The 13,920-nt window shown below is 37.8% G+C and overlaps 1 protein-coding gene across 2 annotated transcripts in view; it reads left to right on the top strand.

Annotated features, from left to right (window-relative positions):
- scamp1 (secretory carrier membrane protein 1) overlaps positions 1 to 6,286 on the top strand; it is a 65,147-nt gene extending 58,861 nt beyond the window's left edge. For both annotated transcript variants that reach the window (XM_078563163.1, XM_078563169.1), the window contains one exon: positions 3,818 to 6,286. In XM_078563163.1, coding sequence (XP_078419289.1) covers positions 3,818 to 3,970 — 153 coding nt within the window. In that variant the 3' untranslated portion in view covers positions 3,971 to 6,286. The remainder of the gene's footprint in view (positions 1 to 3,817) is intronic.
- Positions 6,287 to 13,920: the final 7,634 nt, after the last annotated feature.

The raw sequence follows: 13,920 nt of genomic DNA, 5'->3' as shown, positions 1-13,920 counted from the left end.
TTGCATGCTCAGTTGCTAATGAAGCCATGTCTGCCTTGGGTCCTCCATTTGCTACAATACCTCTGGCCAACCACTCACTCACGTTTTTGCTGTCTTCCATTCTGGCTGTAAGAAACATGGGAATTTCCAGATGATAGAAGACAAGTGTCCTTTTAATTCATCTTCAACCATCCTCAAAGTCACCGGATGCAACAATAATTAAGTTGTTGACAATTCAACCTCTATCATTTGGTCTAAACAGACCTAAACATGAGGAAATGAAAATCCATAATGGTGGAAGGCTTGGGGAACCATAGCTCCCAACCATGCTTCATTTATCATATTTCTTGTCTCAAATTGCTAATGTACTTCATCTCAAAATATCATTTCTATTTTATGCCTCTTTGCTGTCATGTTGCTTGACTTAGTTGTTTTCAGACTGTTATAAGCTCCATTCCACTCCCCAGCCATTGTCTCAAGCTGAACCAACCTAATAGCAAACATCCTTTTTGACCCCAAAGCTGAGCTTCTGATGCCACATCCTCTCCTTCGCAAAGACAAACTTCTGCCCCAGTCACATCTGCTGTTCCCACTCTTGTTTTGACTCACTTACCGATTTAAGTCTTCATGCCTCTATTACTTCAAGGCTGTATTTATTCAAATGCTCTCCTGGCTGGCTTCATAATCATTCATAAATTTTCAGCTCATCCAAAACTTTACTGCACATAGTGTATCCTGGAGTAAGTCCTTGCTGATCTACATTTCACTCCTGGTTCTCCTCACATTTAAAATTCTCATCCTCTAGTTTAAACACTCTCTGGCCTCAATCTCTTTCCCCCATCTCCAATCTTTAGCGGTAAAACTCCTACCCCACCCCAATGACAGATGTGCTTTCAGCTATCTGTCCACATCCTCAAATTTCTCCATCTCCTGTTCCTCCTGTTTAATAACCTATTTAAAACCCATTTCTGAGTCTTTGCTGAACCAAAGTTTAGGAAGTGTAATCATTTTTCACCCTTCTGCTTCTGTGAAATACCATTGGATTCATTTTCTCTACATTTAAAAATGCTATTTAATACAAGTTATCACATAATAAATCAACTGAATGGATAGATTAACATAGCTATGGAAAAGAATTTATTCAGCTTTCAGCTGAAGGAGGATACACACATTTGAAAACAGAAGTACCATTTTATTTTGAGGATGGGGGAAAAGCAAAGAGAATTTACCAATAAGTAATCTAGAGGAAAATTTGAATAGCATTTTATCCAAAAAGACATTTATTTTTATTTGGAGCAAATTTTGTAGATTTTCCATTTTGAGTAATCTGGGAAAACATTCAGCAAAGATTGCTTTCACTGGGCAATCTGAGAAAACAGTTGTATGTATCCTAATTATCCTCAAAATACATGTTCACTAGGATACATAAAAGCTGGCTATTGTTAAGGGCCATAGAAATTTAATAAATAAACTCAGTAATAATCAAATCTGGGTATTGAGTTGGCTGAAATCTTTCCCAGTGAGTGGCACATTTGAATGTAGAATAGTTTAGCAGTGGATTTGTAAGTTAAGTCGTCTTGGTCCTTTAATTTAAAAAATGTGCATATGTAAGCAAGCAATAATTAAGAAGAAGAAGAGTGCGACCAATGCTTTAAGTGCAGTCAATTCCTACAGTTTTTCAATTCATGACCGGATTTGCTGATTGTGTACTTTACTGATGTTGATTCTTGGGGTTAACTGATTTAAGTGGGGATATCTATCAAAAATATTTTTTCTTAAAACTATCCATTTCCTGTGTTACATTTTAGTCACAGCTTGTGGCATTTTACCCACTACATTTTGTTTCTCTGTTTCACCTGTGTGTTTAACTTGCTGTGTGCAAGTATCATAGGAAATCTATGTGCAATTACTTAATTCTGATGATGGCACATTTAGAGATGAAACTCTTGTCCAGATGATGGCAGAAAAGCTGCTGAGTAGAAATTTTAAAAAAGTCTTGGATAGTGCAAAGTTTCTAAATGTATATTGCGCTTTTAAGTGCATTAGTGTGTATCAGAAACAAAATGCAGCTTTTAACAAAATAGTCATTTTATAAAACACTAATTGATGATTGCATATGCAAGTGGTAGAAAATTTAAACTGGTCTCAAAGTTCTAAACAATAGAGAAACCCACTTATGCCTGGCAATTATCATTTCCCTGACATTCAATAGCCGAGTACCCCGCCACCAACTTTCTGGAGGTTACCATCGACCAGAAAATTAACTGGGCCAGCCATATAAATACCCTGGACACAGGAGTAGGTTAGAGGCTGGGAATTCTGTGGTGAATTCTCATGACTGGAAGCCTGTTCACCACCTACAAGACACGAGTCAGGAGTGTGATGGAATACTTTGCACTTGCCAGGGTAAGTGCAATTCCAACAACTCAGATAGCCTGACACCATCCAGGACAAAGCAGCATGCTTGATTGACTCCCCATCCATCACCTTAAACATTCACTCCCTCCTCTGGTGCACTGGCAGTAATGTGTACCATCCAGAAAATTCACTGCAGCAACTGCATGTCCACCGGTCCCTTATGGTAGCGGGACAGGTAGATAAGGTGGTTAAAAAGGCATTTGGGATACTTGCCTTTATTAGCCGAGGCATAGAATATAAGAGCAGGGAGGGTATGCTGGAACTGTATAAGACGCTAGTTATGCAGTTCTGGAACCTGCATTATAGAAAGGATGTGATTGTACTAGAGAGAGAGTGCAGAGGAGATTTACCAGGATGTTGCCTGGGCTGGAGACTTTGTTATGAGGAGAGATTGGATGGACTGGGGTTATTTTCCCTGGAGCAGAGGAGATTTGAGGGGGAACGTGATTGAGGTGTATAAAATTGAGGGCATAGATAGGGTAGACAGGAAGGAACTTTTCCCCTTGGTGGAGGGATCAATACCAAGGGGCATAGATTTAAGGTAGGGTTCAGGAGGTTTCGAGGGGATGTGAGGAAGAATTTTTTCACCCAGAGGGTGGTGGGAATCTGGAACTCACTGCCTGAAAGGGTGGTTGAGGCAGAAACCTTCATAACATTTGAGAAGTATTTGGATGTGCACTTGTGATGCCATGGCATACAAGGCTATGGGCCTCATGCTGGAAAATGGGATTAGAATAGTTAGGTACTTGTTTGACCGGCGCAGACTTGATGAGCCGAAGGGCCTTTTTCTGTGCTGTTGACCTCCTATGACTCTATGACTGGATAAAGTTTTTTTGGACACCACCTTCCAAATCAGGAACTTCTGCTACCTAGAAGGGAAGGGCAGCAGATGCATGGAAACACCACTACCTGCAAATTCCCCTGCAAAACACACATTATCCTGACTCGGAACTATATCTCCATTCCTTCACCGTCACTGGCTTAAAATCCTGGAACATCCCCGCTTACAACACTGTGGATGTACCTGCACCACATGGATTGTAGCAGTTCTAAAAGGTGACATATCACAACCTTCGAGAGCAATTTGGGATGGGCAATAAGTAACAGCCACACCACATGAATGAATAAAAAAAGGTTTTGCAAAGATTTGATGTGTGCAAATTAAAATGTAGATAAACGTAATGCAGATAACTTGGATGTTAAAAAATTAAGAGGCTTTTGTTGCTTCTGAAGCCTTGCTTTCATTTCCACAGATCTTTGCATGTCTTCCATTCTATTTTATGATTGCTGTTACTAAATAAGCATTTTCTTGAGCTATGCTACAAGCAACAATAAAGCTAATCTTTTTATGCTTTATTTCTCACACTTAAGTCTTGAAGTGAGAAGCACTTAATAACTTAAGATATTTTTCTTCCTTTAGGTACATGGAATGTATCGTACTACAGGAGCTAGCTTTGAGAAAGCACAGCAAGAGTTTGCAACAGGAGTCATGTCGAATAAAACTGTACAGACGGCTGCAGCAAATGCAGCTTCTACTGCAGCTCGTGGTGCTTTCAAAGGCAACCAAATTTAAGGGAAAAAGGAAAGCAAATCACCCACCCTCCTCCTCTCAATCACCCATCATCCATATACCACTCCAGTCATTACATGCATACTGATGTCTCTGAACATGATCTCACCATAGCTCCAGCATGAATCTTTGTATAAAAAAAAAAGCTCCATGTAGTCCTTGAATTAGGTTTTTGCATGGGCAAAAAACTTACAAACAGTACTCTTGCTTGACAAAACCTTCTGTTTTTAAATTGCTTTTCATTTTTCATAACTGTTTTTGATGATCATACTGCCCTTTTTTGGTTAACAGACTGTAATTTGCATGTTGTCACTGCTTCTTTAATATTGCACTCCAGAATTACTGGAGAATCTTATGTCTTCTGTGCTACACTGGACTGCTGACTGATTTGCACGCAACTTTGATCTTGGAGAATTGTTTGTACTGCCTAGTACATTGGATTGGAAACTTATTTTTCTGTGAAACATCTGTAACTGCCTTTATGAAAAGCACTTCCAAGTCAATGTCAAAGTAACTAACTTTAATTTTTTCTTATTGCTCTCCTGCACTGTTAACTGAAAATGAATGGCATGATCCTTTTAATTTTTGGTGGCATAATCACATGGTTGATTTACTGTTTTGTATTGTTATTAATACATAACTGAGAAGCCTAAATGGTTTGAAGTATGAACTGTGGTAGAGTGTAACTGTGTTGCCAAGTACAGGTAGTGAACTGTTTGGACTATGTCTTTTGAAAATTGAACTGCAATAATGTATGTTGTGCCTTCCTACTAATTGCATTACTTAAATTAGAAAACAAATTCTGCCCATCCTTGAGAAATAGGCACTCTACAAAATGCAAAACCTAGGGTTCTACTTACCCGTTTTAACTGGATAAAAAATAAATCCAGCTGTTGCCACTCAGACTTGCGCAATAGCATTTAAGACTTTCCTATATATCAATAAAATATTGCTTTAATTAGATTTCTGAAGGATGTAGGAACAAGACTTGAGTAAAGAATGGTTGAATTGACTGCTTTTTAAAATGTGACATTGATAAGTAAAATAACTGTTTACTGTTAAATCTTTCAGTCTTGTTGATCAACGTAATCATCTCACTTTGTTCTGGTAGTTATGACTGTTGATTTTTGTGTATAAATCTCCACAGGCCAGACCTAGGAGTAGTACAAACTACCTAAAATAAAACAGACCAGTGATGTTACTGAACAAAAGTTAATGGTGGGCCTGAAGAAAGGAAGAGTTTTAATTTTGAAAATGGATCCTGTACTATATGACCTGATTTGTTAAACACATCCCGAGAAGGGAATTGTACAGAGCCTTTGTATATACATAGTTCTCCAACACTGATTTAAGCTTTGATCTAAATGTGCATATCAGCTGCAGATGGTTTCAAAAGCAGATTTTGGATTTTATTAGTTAATCCTTATTCCACACTGGTTTGTGTGTAGATCATAAAATGCTTTTTTTTTTGTTGGACTGTTTTCTGCAATACTGATGGTTATTGTATAAAGGAATACTTGCAAGCTGTACATGCCTCTTGGAGATCTCTCCACTCTTCTTGAGTGGTCTCACTTGAATCCCTTCCATTTGTTTTCTTTTCAAATTTTATTAAGAGGTGTTGATTTGTGTGTGTGTATACACCTGCGCATGCATGTGTTAGCTTGATTTTCAACAATTAGGTGCACCATCAGTTGTTAATCAAGAGACACGCTTTGAAATTTTGTTTTATCCTGTTTGTACATGCATTAAATGTATCTGTATTCTTGTATAAATGTGCTATGTTTTAGGGGACAATGTACTTTTATTTGGAAGGCAGTTGTAATGTTTTACAGAAGATCTAGGCATGATGTATTTGGATGTTGAAATGAACACTGTCTGAAAAGCTAGGAGTTAAGAGTTGAAATTAGTAAGTCGATTGATTTTGTGATGTTTCTTGGTTGTGTGTATAAACGCCCATAAAATTGCCACTGCTATTTCCATCACCTATAACTATTAGAGTATTTCCGGACTGGTTGGGGGGAAAGCTGTAGATTAACTTAACTCACCATGATATTTGATGCAGCCAGAATCCACACTGCAGCTTTGGCCATGGAACTGTCCATTTTCCTGGAACTAGCACCTACAGGGCATGTCCAGATATTTCATCCAGTAGTGAATGGGTCAAGATAAACTTGGATAGGCAGGCAAAGACATATTAATGTAAAATTCATATCCCCAAGCATTGAACAATTCTGAACTTGTTCAATCGTAACAAATAAGATGCATTTCCTTGCTGGCATGTTTTGAATCAACTCTTATTAAAATATATTTTTTAAATAACTAGTGAATGAAATCTTGATTTATACATCATTTAAAATGCTAGTTATGAAAATGTAAATGGAGTGCTGTTTTAATAGGCTTGTAATGTGACCAGATACTCAGTTTGGAGTGAATCAAAGAGCTTCAAATGGTAAGTAACAAACTGCAGTTACTTGTACTTCTGTTTAAATATGGTAGTAAATATTTCAATGTTACAAGAGACCCTGAAAGAAATGTCCTTGTTAGTTTATGTAGTTAGTGATATTGCTGTTTTCTACTTAAGAAAATTGGTTTTTAAATCTCACAGTTGTGAAGTACTGTGATTATATTTTTAACTAAATTGTGAAATGGAGTGCATTAGTATTATGTCAGCAGAAATGGCAATTTTTGAATTGCTAAATATTTTAACTTGGGTAAACAGTGCTTAAATTTCAACAGTAACTCCTTGAAATGAATGAAGTAGAGTAGCTTGAGTAAGTATCGTTATCCCACATCACTGCGAATGATCATGGAATATATGTTTAAATGCAGATGAGGACTTTTTTTTTTAAAACCAATTTTAGTGACACAAAGATTGAGATGTACTTTTGGGGGTAACCTGCAGTTGTGATATGTTGGTGTTGGAGGATGGTTATTAACCAGTGGATTATGTAAATGTCCTGTGAAGTTACTGATTGAGGTCCTAACTTTGCAGTTGGATCCTTTTCTAAATCCTAAATATTGCATATGACTTGTATTTCTTTTTGAGTGTTGGTTATTCTGCCCATTTTAATTTGTAGTCTTGTCAATCTTTTTTGAACTATGTAATACTGCCTATAGTTAAAGGAAGAAACATGATTGTTCTCAATTTACAATGTAACGTTTCATTTTTTTCCTGTTTTCAAAGTTGAGTTGAATACTTTTTTTAATGGAATATGAAGTAGATTGAAATGAGCTAGTTTAAAGATGAATGGATGAATATAACAAGTAGAACTTAACTTTCTGCATGTTATGTGAAAGAAACAAAACTCAACTGGGAGTTTTATTTCTATTTACTGTAGGTCCACATTTATAAACCAAGAAGCCCATTTTTGTGCTGTTCCACAGATGGCTGTAAGTAGTTGCGCCATCTAATGTGGTATGGAGCCATACAGAGTAGGAAGATCCTAGGTTTGATCCTGGATCAGAGTTAGGTGAAGTCATCAAGGTAGTGTTGAAATTAATAAAATTGAACTCTGTCCTTGGGCTACTGATGAAGAGAAGTCAGTCAGGGATACTTTGGAAATGTGTACCTGTGGAATTTGGTGAAAACCAGGCTTAATTTAGTTCTGTGCCTATTGATATTGTCTAAGCAAACTTAAGGAATAAACGTAATATAGCATAAATAAACGTAATATAAAATAGCAAACGTAATAAACACCTGTGGTCTGTCCGCAAGAAAGACCCAAACCTCCCTGTCGCTTGCCATTTTAACACTCCACCCTGTTCTCTTGCCCACATGTCTGTCCTTGGCTTGCTGCATTGTTCCAGTGAAGCCCAACGCAAACTGGAGGAACAGCACCTCATCTTCCGACTAGGCACTTTACAGCCTTCTGGGCTGAATATTGAATTCAACAACTTTAGATCTTAAACTCCCCCTCCCCCCATCCCCACCCCGTTTCTTTCCCCCCCCCTTTTTTTTCAATAATTTATATAGATTCTTCTTTCCCCACCTATTTCCATTATTTTTAAATCTAAACTAAAACCTTGTTAGCCTTTCCACCCCACCCCCACTAGAGCTGTACTTTGAATATCCTGTCTTCCATTCTTAATTAGCACTTTTCTCAGACAAATGTCACCACCTTGGACACCTCTTTGACCCTTTTGTCTGTGACATCTTTTGATTATCTGCTCATCTCCACAATCACCACACCCTCAATGTGTCTCTCTCCCCCCACCCACCTTAAACCAATTTATATTTCTCCCTTCTTCTAACTATGCTTCAGTTCTGCCGAAGGGCCATGAAGGCTCGAAACGTTAACTGATTTCTTCTCCGCCGATGCTGCCAGACCTGCTGAGTTTTTCCAGGTAATTCTGTTTTTGTTTTGGATTTCCAGCATCCGCAGTAGCTTTTAGCTTTTTGTTTTTATCTTTGTAAGAAATAATCACTTGGGTGAGATAGAGGGTACTTGTAGTTCCCAAGTAACAGCACTTCAGCATGACTTGGTGTTTCTAGGAGGGACTATGGTATGGAAACAAGTGAAAAGCAGAAACTTGAGCACCAGTGGTCAGGTGGAAATTTAACATTTAAATTCTGTTAATTGTGTATCCCAATTTTCTTTTTAATAAAACTAGAAGTTCAGAAACACTGGTTGAATATAAGGAGTAGGGATGAGCATAGCTTCACCTGCAGCAATGGTCAACTACAATGTAGCAGTTAAGTACACTACCAAAACAAACTTTAGGCTACAGTGCTGTTCAACAACATTCTAGCTCTAAACATTTAAGTTTGTCATTTCATAATTCTTCATGTCTAAGTTGATTCATTCCTAAATTAATATGTCAATAGGGCACATTTAAAAAGGAAAGCTTTTTAGAATATGTATACAAGCAAAATTATGGTAAACCTGAAGCTAAAATGCATTTTTAAGCCTGGCCTGAAATCATACTTCACAATTAAACATTTTAAAATATGACACTTGCCAGAAAAATCACTTATGCCCCATAATTAGCATAACCATACTGACAGGATATTTGTTTCTTCCATATCTGCTGTAAAGTACGAGTAAACTGTTTTGTGTTCATTTTTAATGTAATTTCTGTTCAAAGTTTGATTCTGTCTGCATACCACATTGCAATTCTTGAGTGTAGTATCTCAGTTTCTTAGTGGATTGAGCACTATAACAGTTCTTGTGAAGAAATTGCAATATTATGCACCAGAATTTGCAGTCAGTGGTGTTCACCACTGGACCTCTATGAAAGCTGCCTACAAAGATCTGGTCGTCTCTGCACAGATCTCCCTTTCCCGACAGCAGTTTTAAATCTAATGCCAAGTAGAGAGGATCTGCAGGCATTCAGTAAATAGGGTAAATATTGAAGTATTCTCACAAAACAAATCATGAAGTTTGAAAGCACTGCATACCTTTATGATTAATTTAAATTTCAGATAGTAAAATAAAAGATTGTTTATAATTTTAACTTCTCTCTCAATCCAAACACATTGAAAAATTAATTGACATTCCAAAAACAAGTTGCTTTTCAGGACCAACCGTATGTTCAGCAGTAATTATGAACTTGATGTTCTATTTTAAAAACCCAGTTATACCTACACCGTATTCAACAAGATATCATTTTTTTCATGTTTCTTTACAGTGAGACTAAGTGTAAAAGTAAGAGTTTATCAATTCACTGATTTGTTTAGTGATTGCACACTGGAGGAACATAATCCAGAAGTTGCTGTCAGTGACTTTCACGTTTAACTGGCCATGCACGGACTCCAGAAGCTGCTTTTAGTTTCAGTGGAGTAATGACAGATTTGCTGTTATTGCTACTGCTAAACTCAATGCCTATACCTTGTTTATAAAAGAAAATTTATGTAACAAAATGATATTCCAAATTACCCGCTTTACTTTTTAAAGGAGAATTTCTTTTTGCTGCTTTTCCATCTCCCAACCTTTTTGCTAGATCCATCACTGCCAACCTGAGGTGGAATTTTACTGCCCATCCTGCCAGCTGAACTTTCCGGTCCTGCCGTAATCAGTGGACTTTTGAACGGCTCATTGCATTTTATGGCCCCACCCTGTTGTGACAGGGCTGTAAAATTCCACCCTGATTTATCTTTTTTAATGCAGTTTTTAAAAACTTCCTACTAAATTGGCAACTGGATTGCTGAGAGAAACGTTCACTTTGGATTCTAATCCTAATGCTATCTTGAATTTTTTCTAAAGACCTAAACATTATACTAGCAACTTGATAAGTTCATAGCTGGAATTTGATATTTCAGGATCGTTCAAAATTTGCAAACTGATTACATGTGCAGGCCAAGTTTTACATTTCTGCTTGAAGGGTTTTTCCAAGATACTGGGCTCTTTGCAGAAACAGGTAATGGGAAGACAGTTGGTCTTGTGTTCTGAAATGGTGAAAATAAATGGACCAAGGACATTTCCATGTAAGCCCTAATTCTGAAGTTCTTTCCAGTTTTTTTGAGAAAGGAGTATGGCAATACCAGTAATCTCCTTGAGTTGTTTAAGGAAAAAAAAGCTGTAATTTAGTGAGGCAGTATCAATCAAGGAATTATGCAGTGTGGAATATGTACGCTCTAATTGGGCAGAATGTGTAAATATCAATTTTACACAGCCTCTTTACATTCTGAATAGTATGATGTTTTGCCTGATTTCAGCTAACTGATGGGTAGCATTGATTTATTAAAAGAAATAGAATTTGCTTTAAAAAAAAACACTTATTCACAGTGTAACACTGTTTTCTTTGCTCTTGCTCTCATCTGAAAGCCCAGGTTTCAACCTTGGACTTAGTATTTAATTAGAACTCTATTTGAAGATGTGGATTTCCATGGTCACCTTGCATTCAAGAGTTTTGGTTTATTAAAATCTAAGATATTTATTTGTATATTTTGTAAATTGCATTCTGCCATTGTTTCAAGTTGCAGTACGCTGTACAAATTCTCTTTCCATTCTACAATAAAAAAAAGTTACAACGCACTGAAGAATAGTTCCAAGCTTTTTTGTTTGTTTGCCTAGTTTCCTCTGCATGGCCCTTGAGGGATATAGCATACATGCAACTAATTTTGAAAAGAGACTATGTCAGAAAGGAAGAGTTTAGCGACACTTATTTTGCGGAACTTTAATAACATTCTTCATTTCACTGTTTTCTTCCTGAAGTCTGCTCATGTTATAAGGCAGAGATATTTCTAAATTGTATCCAAAGCTGCACAATTCCAGATTTGAAACAGCTAGCTATCTCATTTTAAATTTAAATATTTTGTGTATCCTTGGGGCTTCTGGTATAGTTGTCAGGAATTCATTTCATGGCATTTCTTTCATTGAAAGAGCTTTGTGCCTCATTTCAGCTGGAAGAAACAAATAGCTTGATCAGTGCTAACTTGCAGTGATTAGCTGATGGACACTTCAGAAGTGTAATGGTGCAGCCATGGAGTCATCCAATAGTAATTTTCCCAAATAGTATTCTACAAACATGGGCAGCAAATGGTGATGCTACTTGGCCATAAGGTGGCCTCACAGCCAAACTTGACTGTCATCCAAACACTGGTCAAAATTCTGACCAATCTGATCTTTCTCTTTTCATTCCTAGCTTGCTCCAGTTGAGTTTAACAATAGATTAAAACCTTGTATGCATGGTTAATTACTATGCTATGCTTTCACCCACTGAATGGATTCTATTTCTAAACTGTTATTTAGTTGAATTCCATTTTTGAACTCCGTCCAAAAAAGAGCTGAACTAAAGTGGAAAACCAATGGCCCATAAGGCAGTCTTCCAAGTTAATTTTACTCTTTCTAAAAAAAGGATCCAATAGTTCTTTGTTCATTCATTACTCATGCATTGCTTATCCCAACACAATGCCTGCACCTTAGACTTTGCAACTCACTCCCTCATGGCATTAGTTCTTAATAAAGCTCTTGGAGTTCAGCTGTAGTTCAGTTGACAGCACTGTTGTCTGAGTCACAAGGTTTTGGGCTCATGTCCCACTCTAGTGACCTGAGTGCACAAATCTTTGCTGAACTCTAGTGCTGTACTGAGGGAGTGCTGCACTATCAAGAGGTGTCTTTTGGATTACACTTAAGTGAGGCCCCATCTGCTTTTACATGGACCTTAAAAAACCCATGGCACTAATTAGGAAGAGCAGAAATATTCCTGTCACGCGTCAATAAAGATAAGGGGCTGATCTGAGGCCACTCAGAACTTAGATGCTGAGAAACTACTTCAGAAGGTTGTGAATCTTTGGAATTCCCTATCCCAGAGGGTTGTGGATGCTCCATTGTTGAATACTTTTGAGATTGGGATAGACATTTGATGTCTCAGGAAAATTGAGGGATATGGAGAGCTGGCAAGAAAGTGTTGTTGAAGCTCAAGATCATCCATGATTGTATTGAATGGTGGAGTAGGTTCGATGAGCTATGTGGTCTATTTTTGCTCCTATTTTTTTTTTGTTTGATCAGCAAATGATTATTTGGTCATTCAGAGGCTGCTTTCTTAGATGTGCAAATTTGGCTGTCACTTTTCCTACATTCCAACAGTGATTATGCCTCAAACATTGGCTATAAAGTGCTTTGGGATGTCTTGACATTATGAAAGGCATTGTATAAATCTAAGCCTTAAAATACAGATGCAAGAAAGATTGCTTTAACTGCCATCTTCAATACGATTATAGATGAGGCTCCTTTTTACATTAAAAAATGTCAGAAATTGGGAAATTGAACTTCTGGTTCATTCCTACTAAAGGAGACTCTAGCTCCTACACTTCAGACTTAAGTGTTAGTAACTCATAGCAAACTGCTTCAATTATCTGAAGTTCAACAACAGTCCCACACTACTTTGTCTCTGTCATTTGACAATTGTCTTGGCCACACTGCTACAATAAAAGTCACCAATAAACAAACCTATCAAACCATCTAATATTCCATGCAAAAAGCAACTAATCATTCCATATATTCCATTAAAGCTTATCTTCTATGTGCTTTGGCTTTTCTTAAGACAAGATGTAGGAGCAGTAGTAGGCCATGAGATCATGGCTGATCTGATAATCCTCACTCCACTTTCCTGCCTTGCCCCAAGAACCCTTGATTCTCTTACTGATTTAAAAATCTGTCTATCTCAGCCTTGAATATACTTAACAACCCAGCATCTACAGCCCTCTGTGGTAAAGAATTCCACAGATTTGCTACCCTCGGAGAAGAAATTCCTCCTCACCTGTTTTAAATGGGCGCCCCCTTACTCTGAGATTATGCTCTCTGGTCCTAGACTCTCCCACAAGGGGAAAACAAACTCTTGGCATCTACCCTGTCAAGCCCCCTAAGATTCTTACATGTTTCAAGAAGGTCGCCTCTTATTCTTCTAAACTCCAATGAGTACAGGCCCAACCTACTCAAACTTCTCCTCACAAGAAAATCCCTTCATCCTTGGGATCAACCTAGTGAACGTTCTTTGGACGGCCTCCAACGCCAGTATATATTTCCTTGGATAAGGGGACCAAAATTGTTCACTGTATTCTAGGTGTGGTCTAACTAGTGCCTTGTATAGTTTTAGCAAGACTTCCCTATTTTTATACTCCATTCCCTTTGAAATAAAGGCCGGCATTCCATTTGCCTTCCCTATTACCTGTTGAACTTGTCTTAGCTTTTTGGGATTCATGCACAAGGACTCCCAAATCCCTCTGTGCTGCAGCCTTCTGCAATCTTTCTCCATTTAAATAATATTCAGCTCCTCTATTCTGCCTACCAAAGTGCGTACCTGTTTCACCTGCAATCACATCCTCCTGTCCCTGATCGCAGACCAAATTTGAATTACCTAATCTGAGAGGTGTAACCCCCTCCTAGAGCAAAGTGCCCAGGTAACTTTCCTCCCTCATTGTTGTGGTGCAATGCCTGCAGCTCGGACTCCAGCTCCTTAACTCAGATCCGAAGTTCCTCGAGCTGCAAACACTTGGTACAGATGTGTTTGCT

The sequence above is a fragment of the Cetorhinus maximus genome, chromosome 2, assembly GCF_964194155.1.
Source record: "Cetorhinus maximus chromosome 2, sCetMax3.hap1.1, whole genome shotgun sequence".
Taxonomy (NCBI): Eukaryota; Metazoa; Chordata; class Chondrichthyes; order Lamniformes; family Cetorhinidae; genus Cetorhinus; species Cetorhinus maximus.
This window is presented reverse-complemented; position numbering and strand designations above follow the sequence as displayed.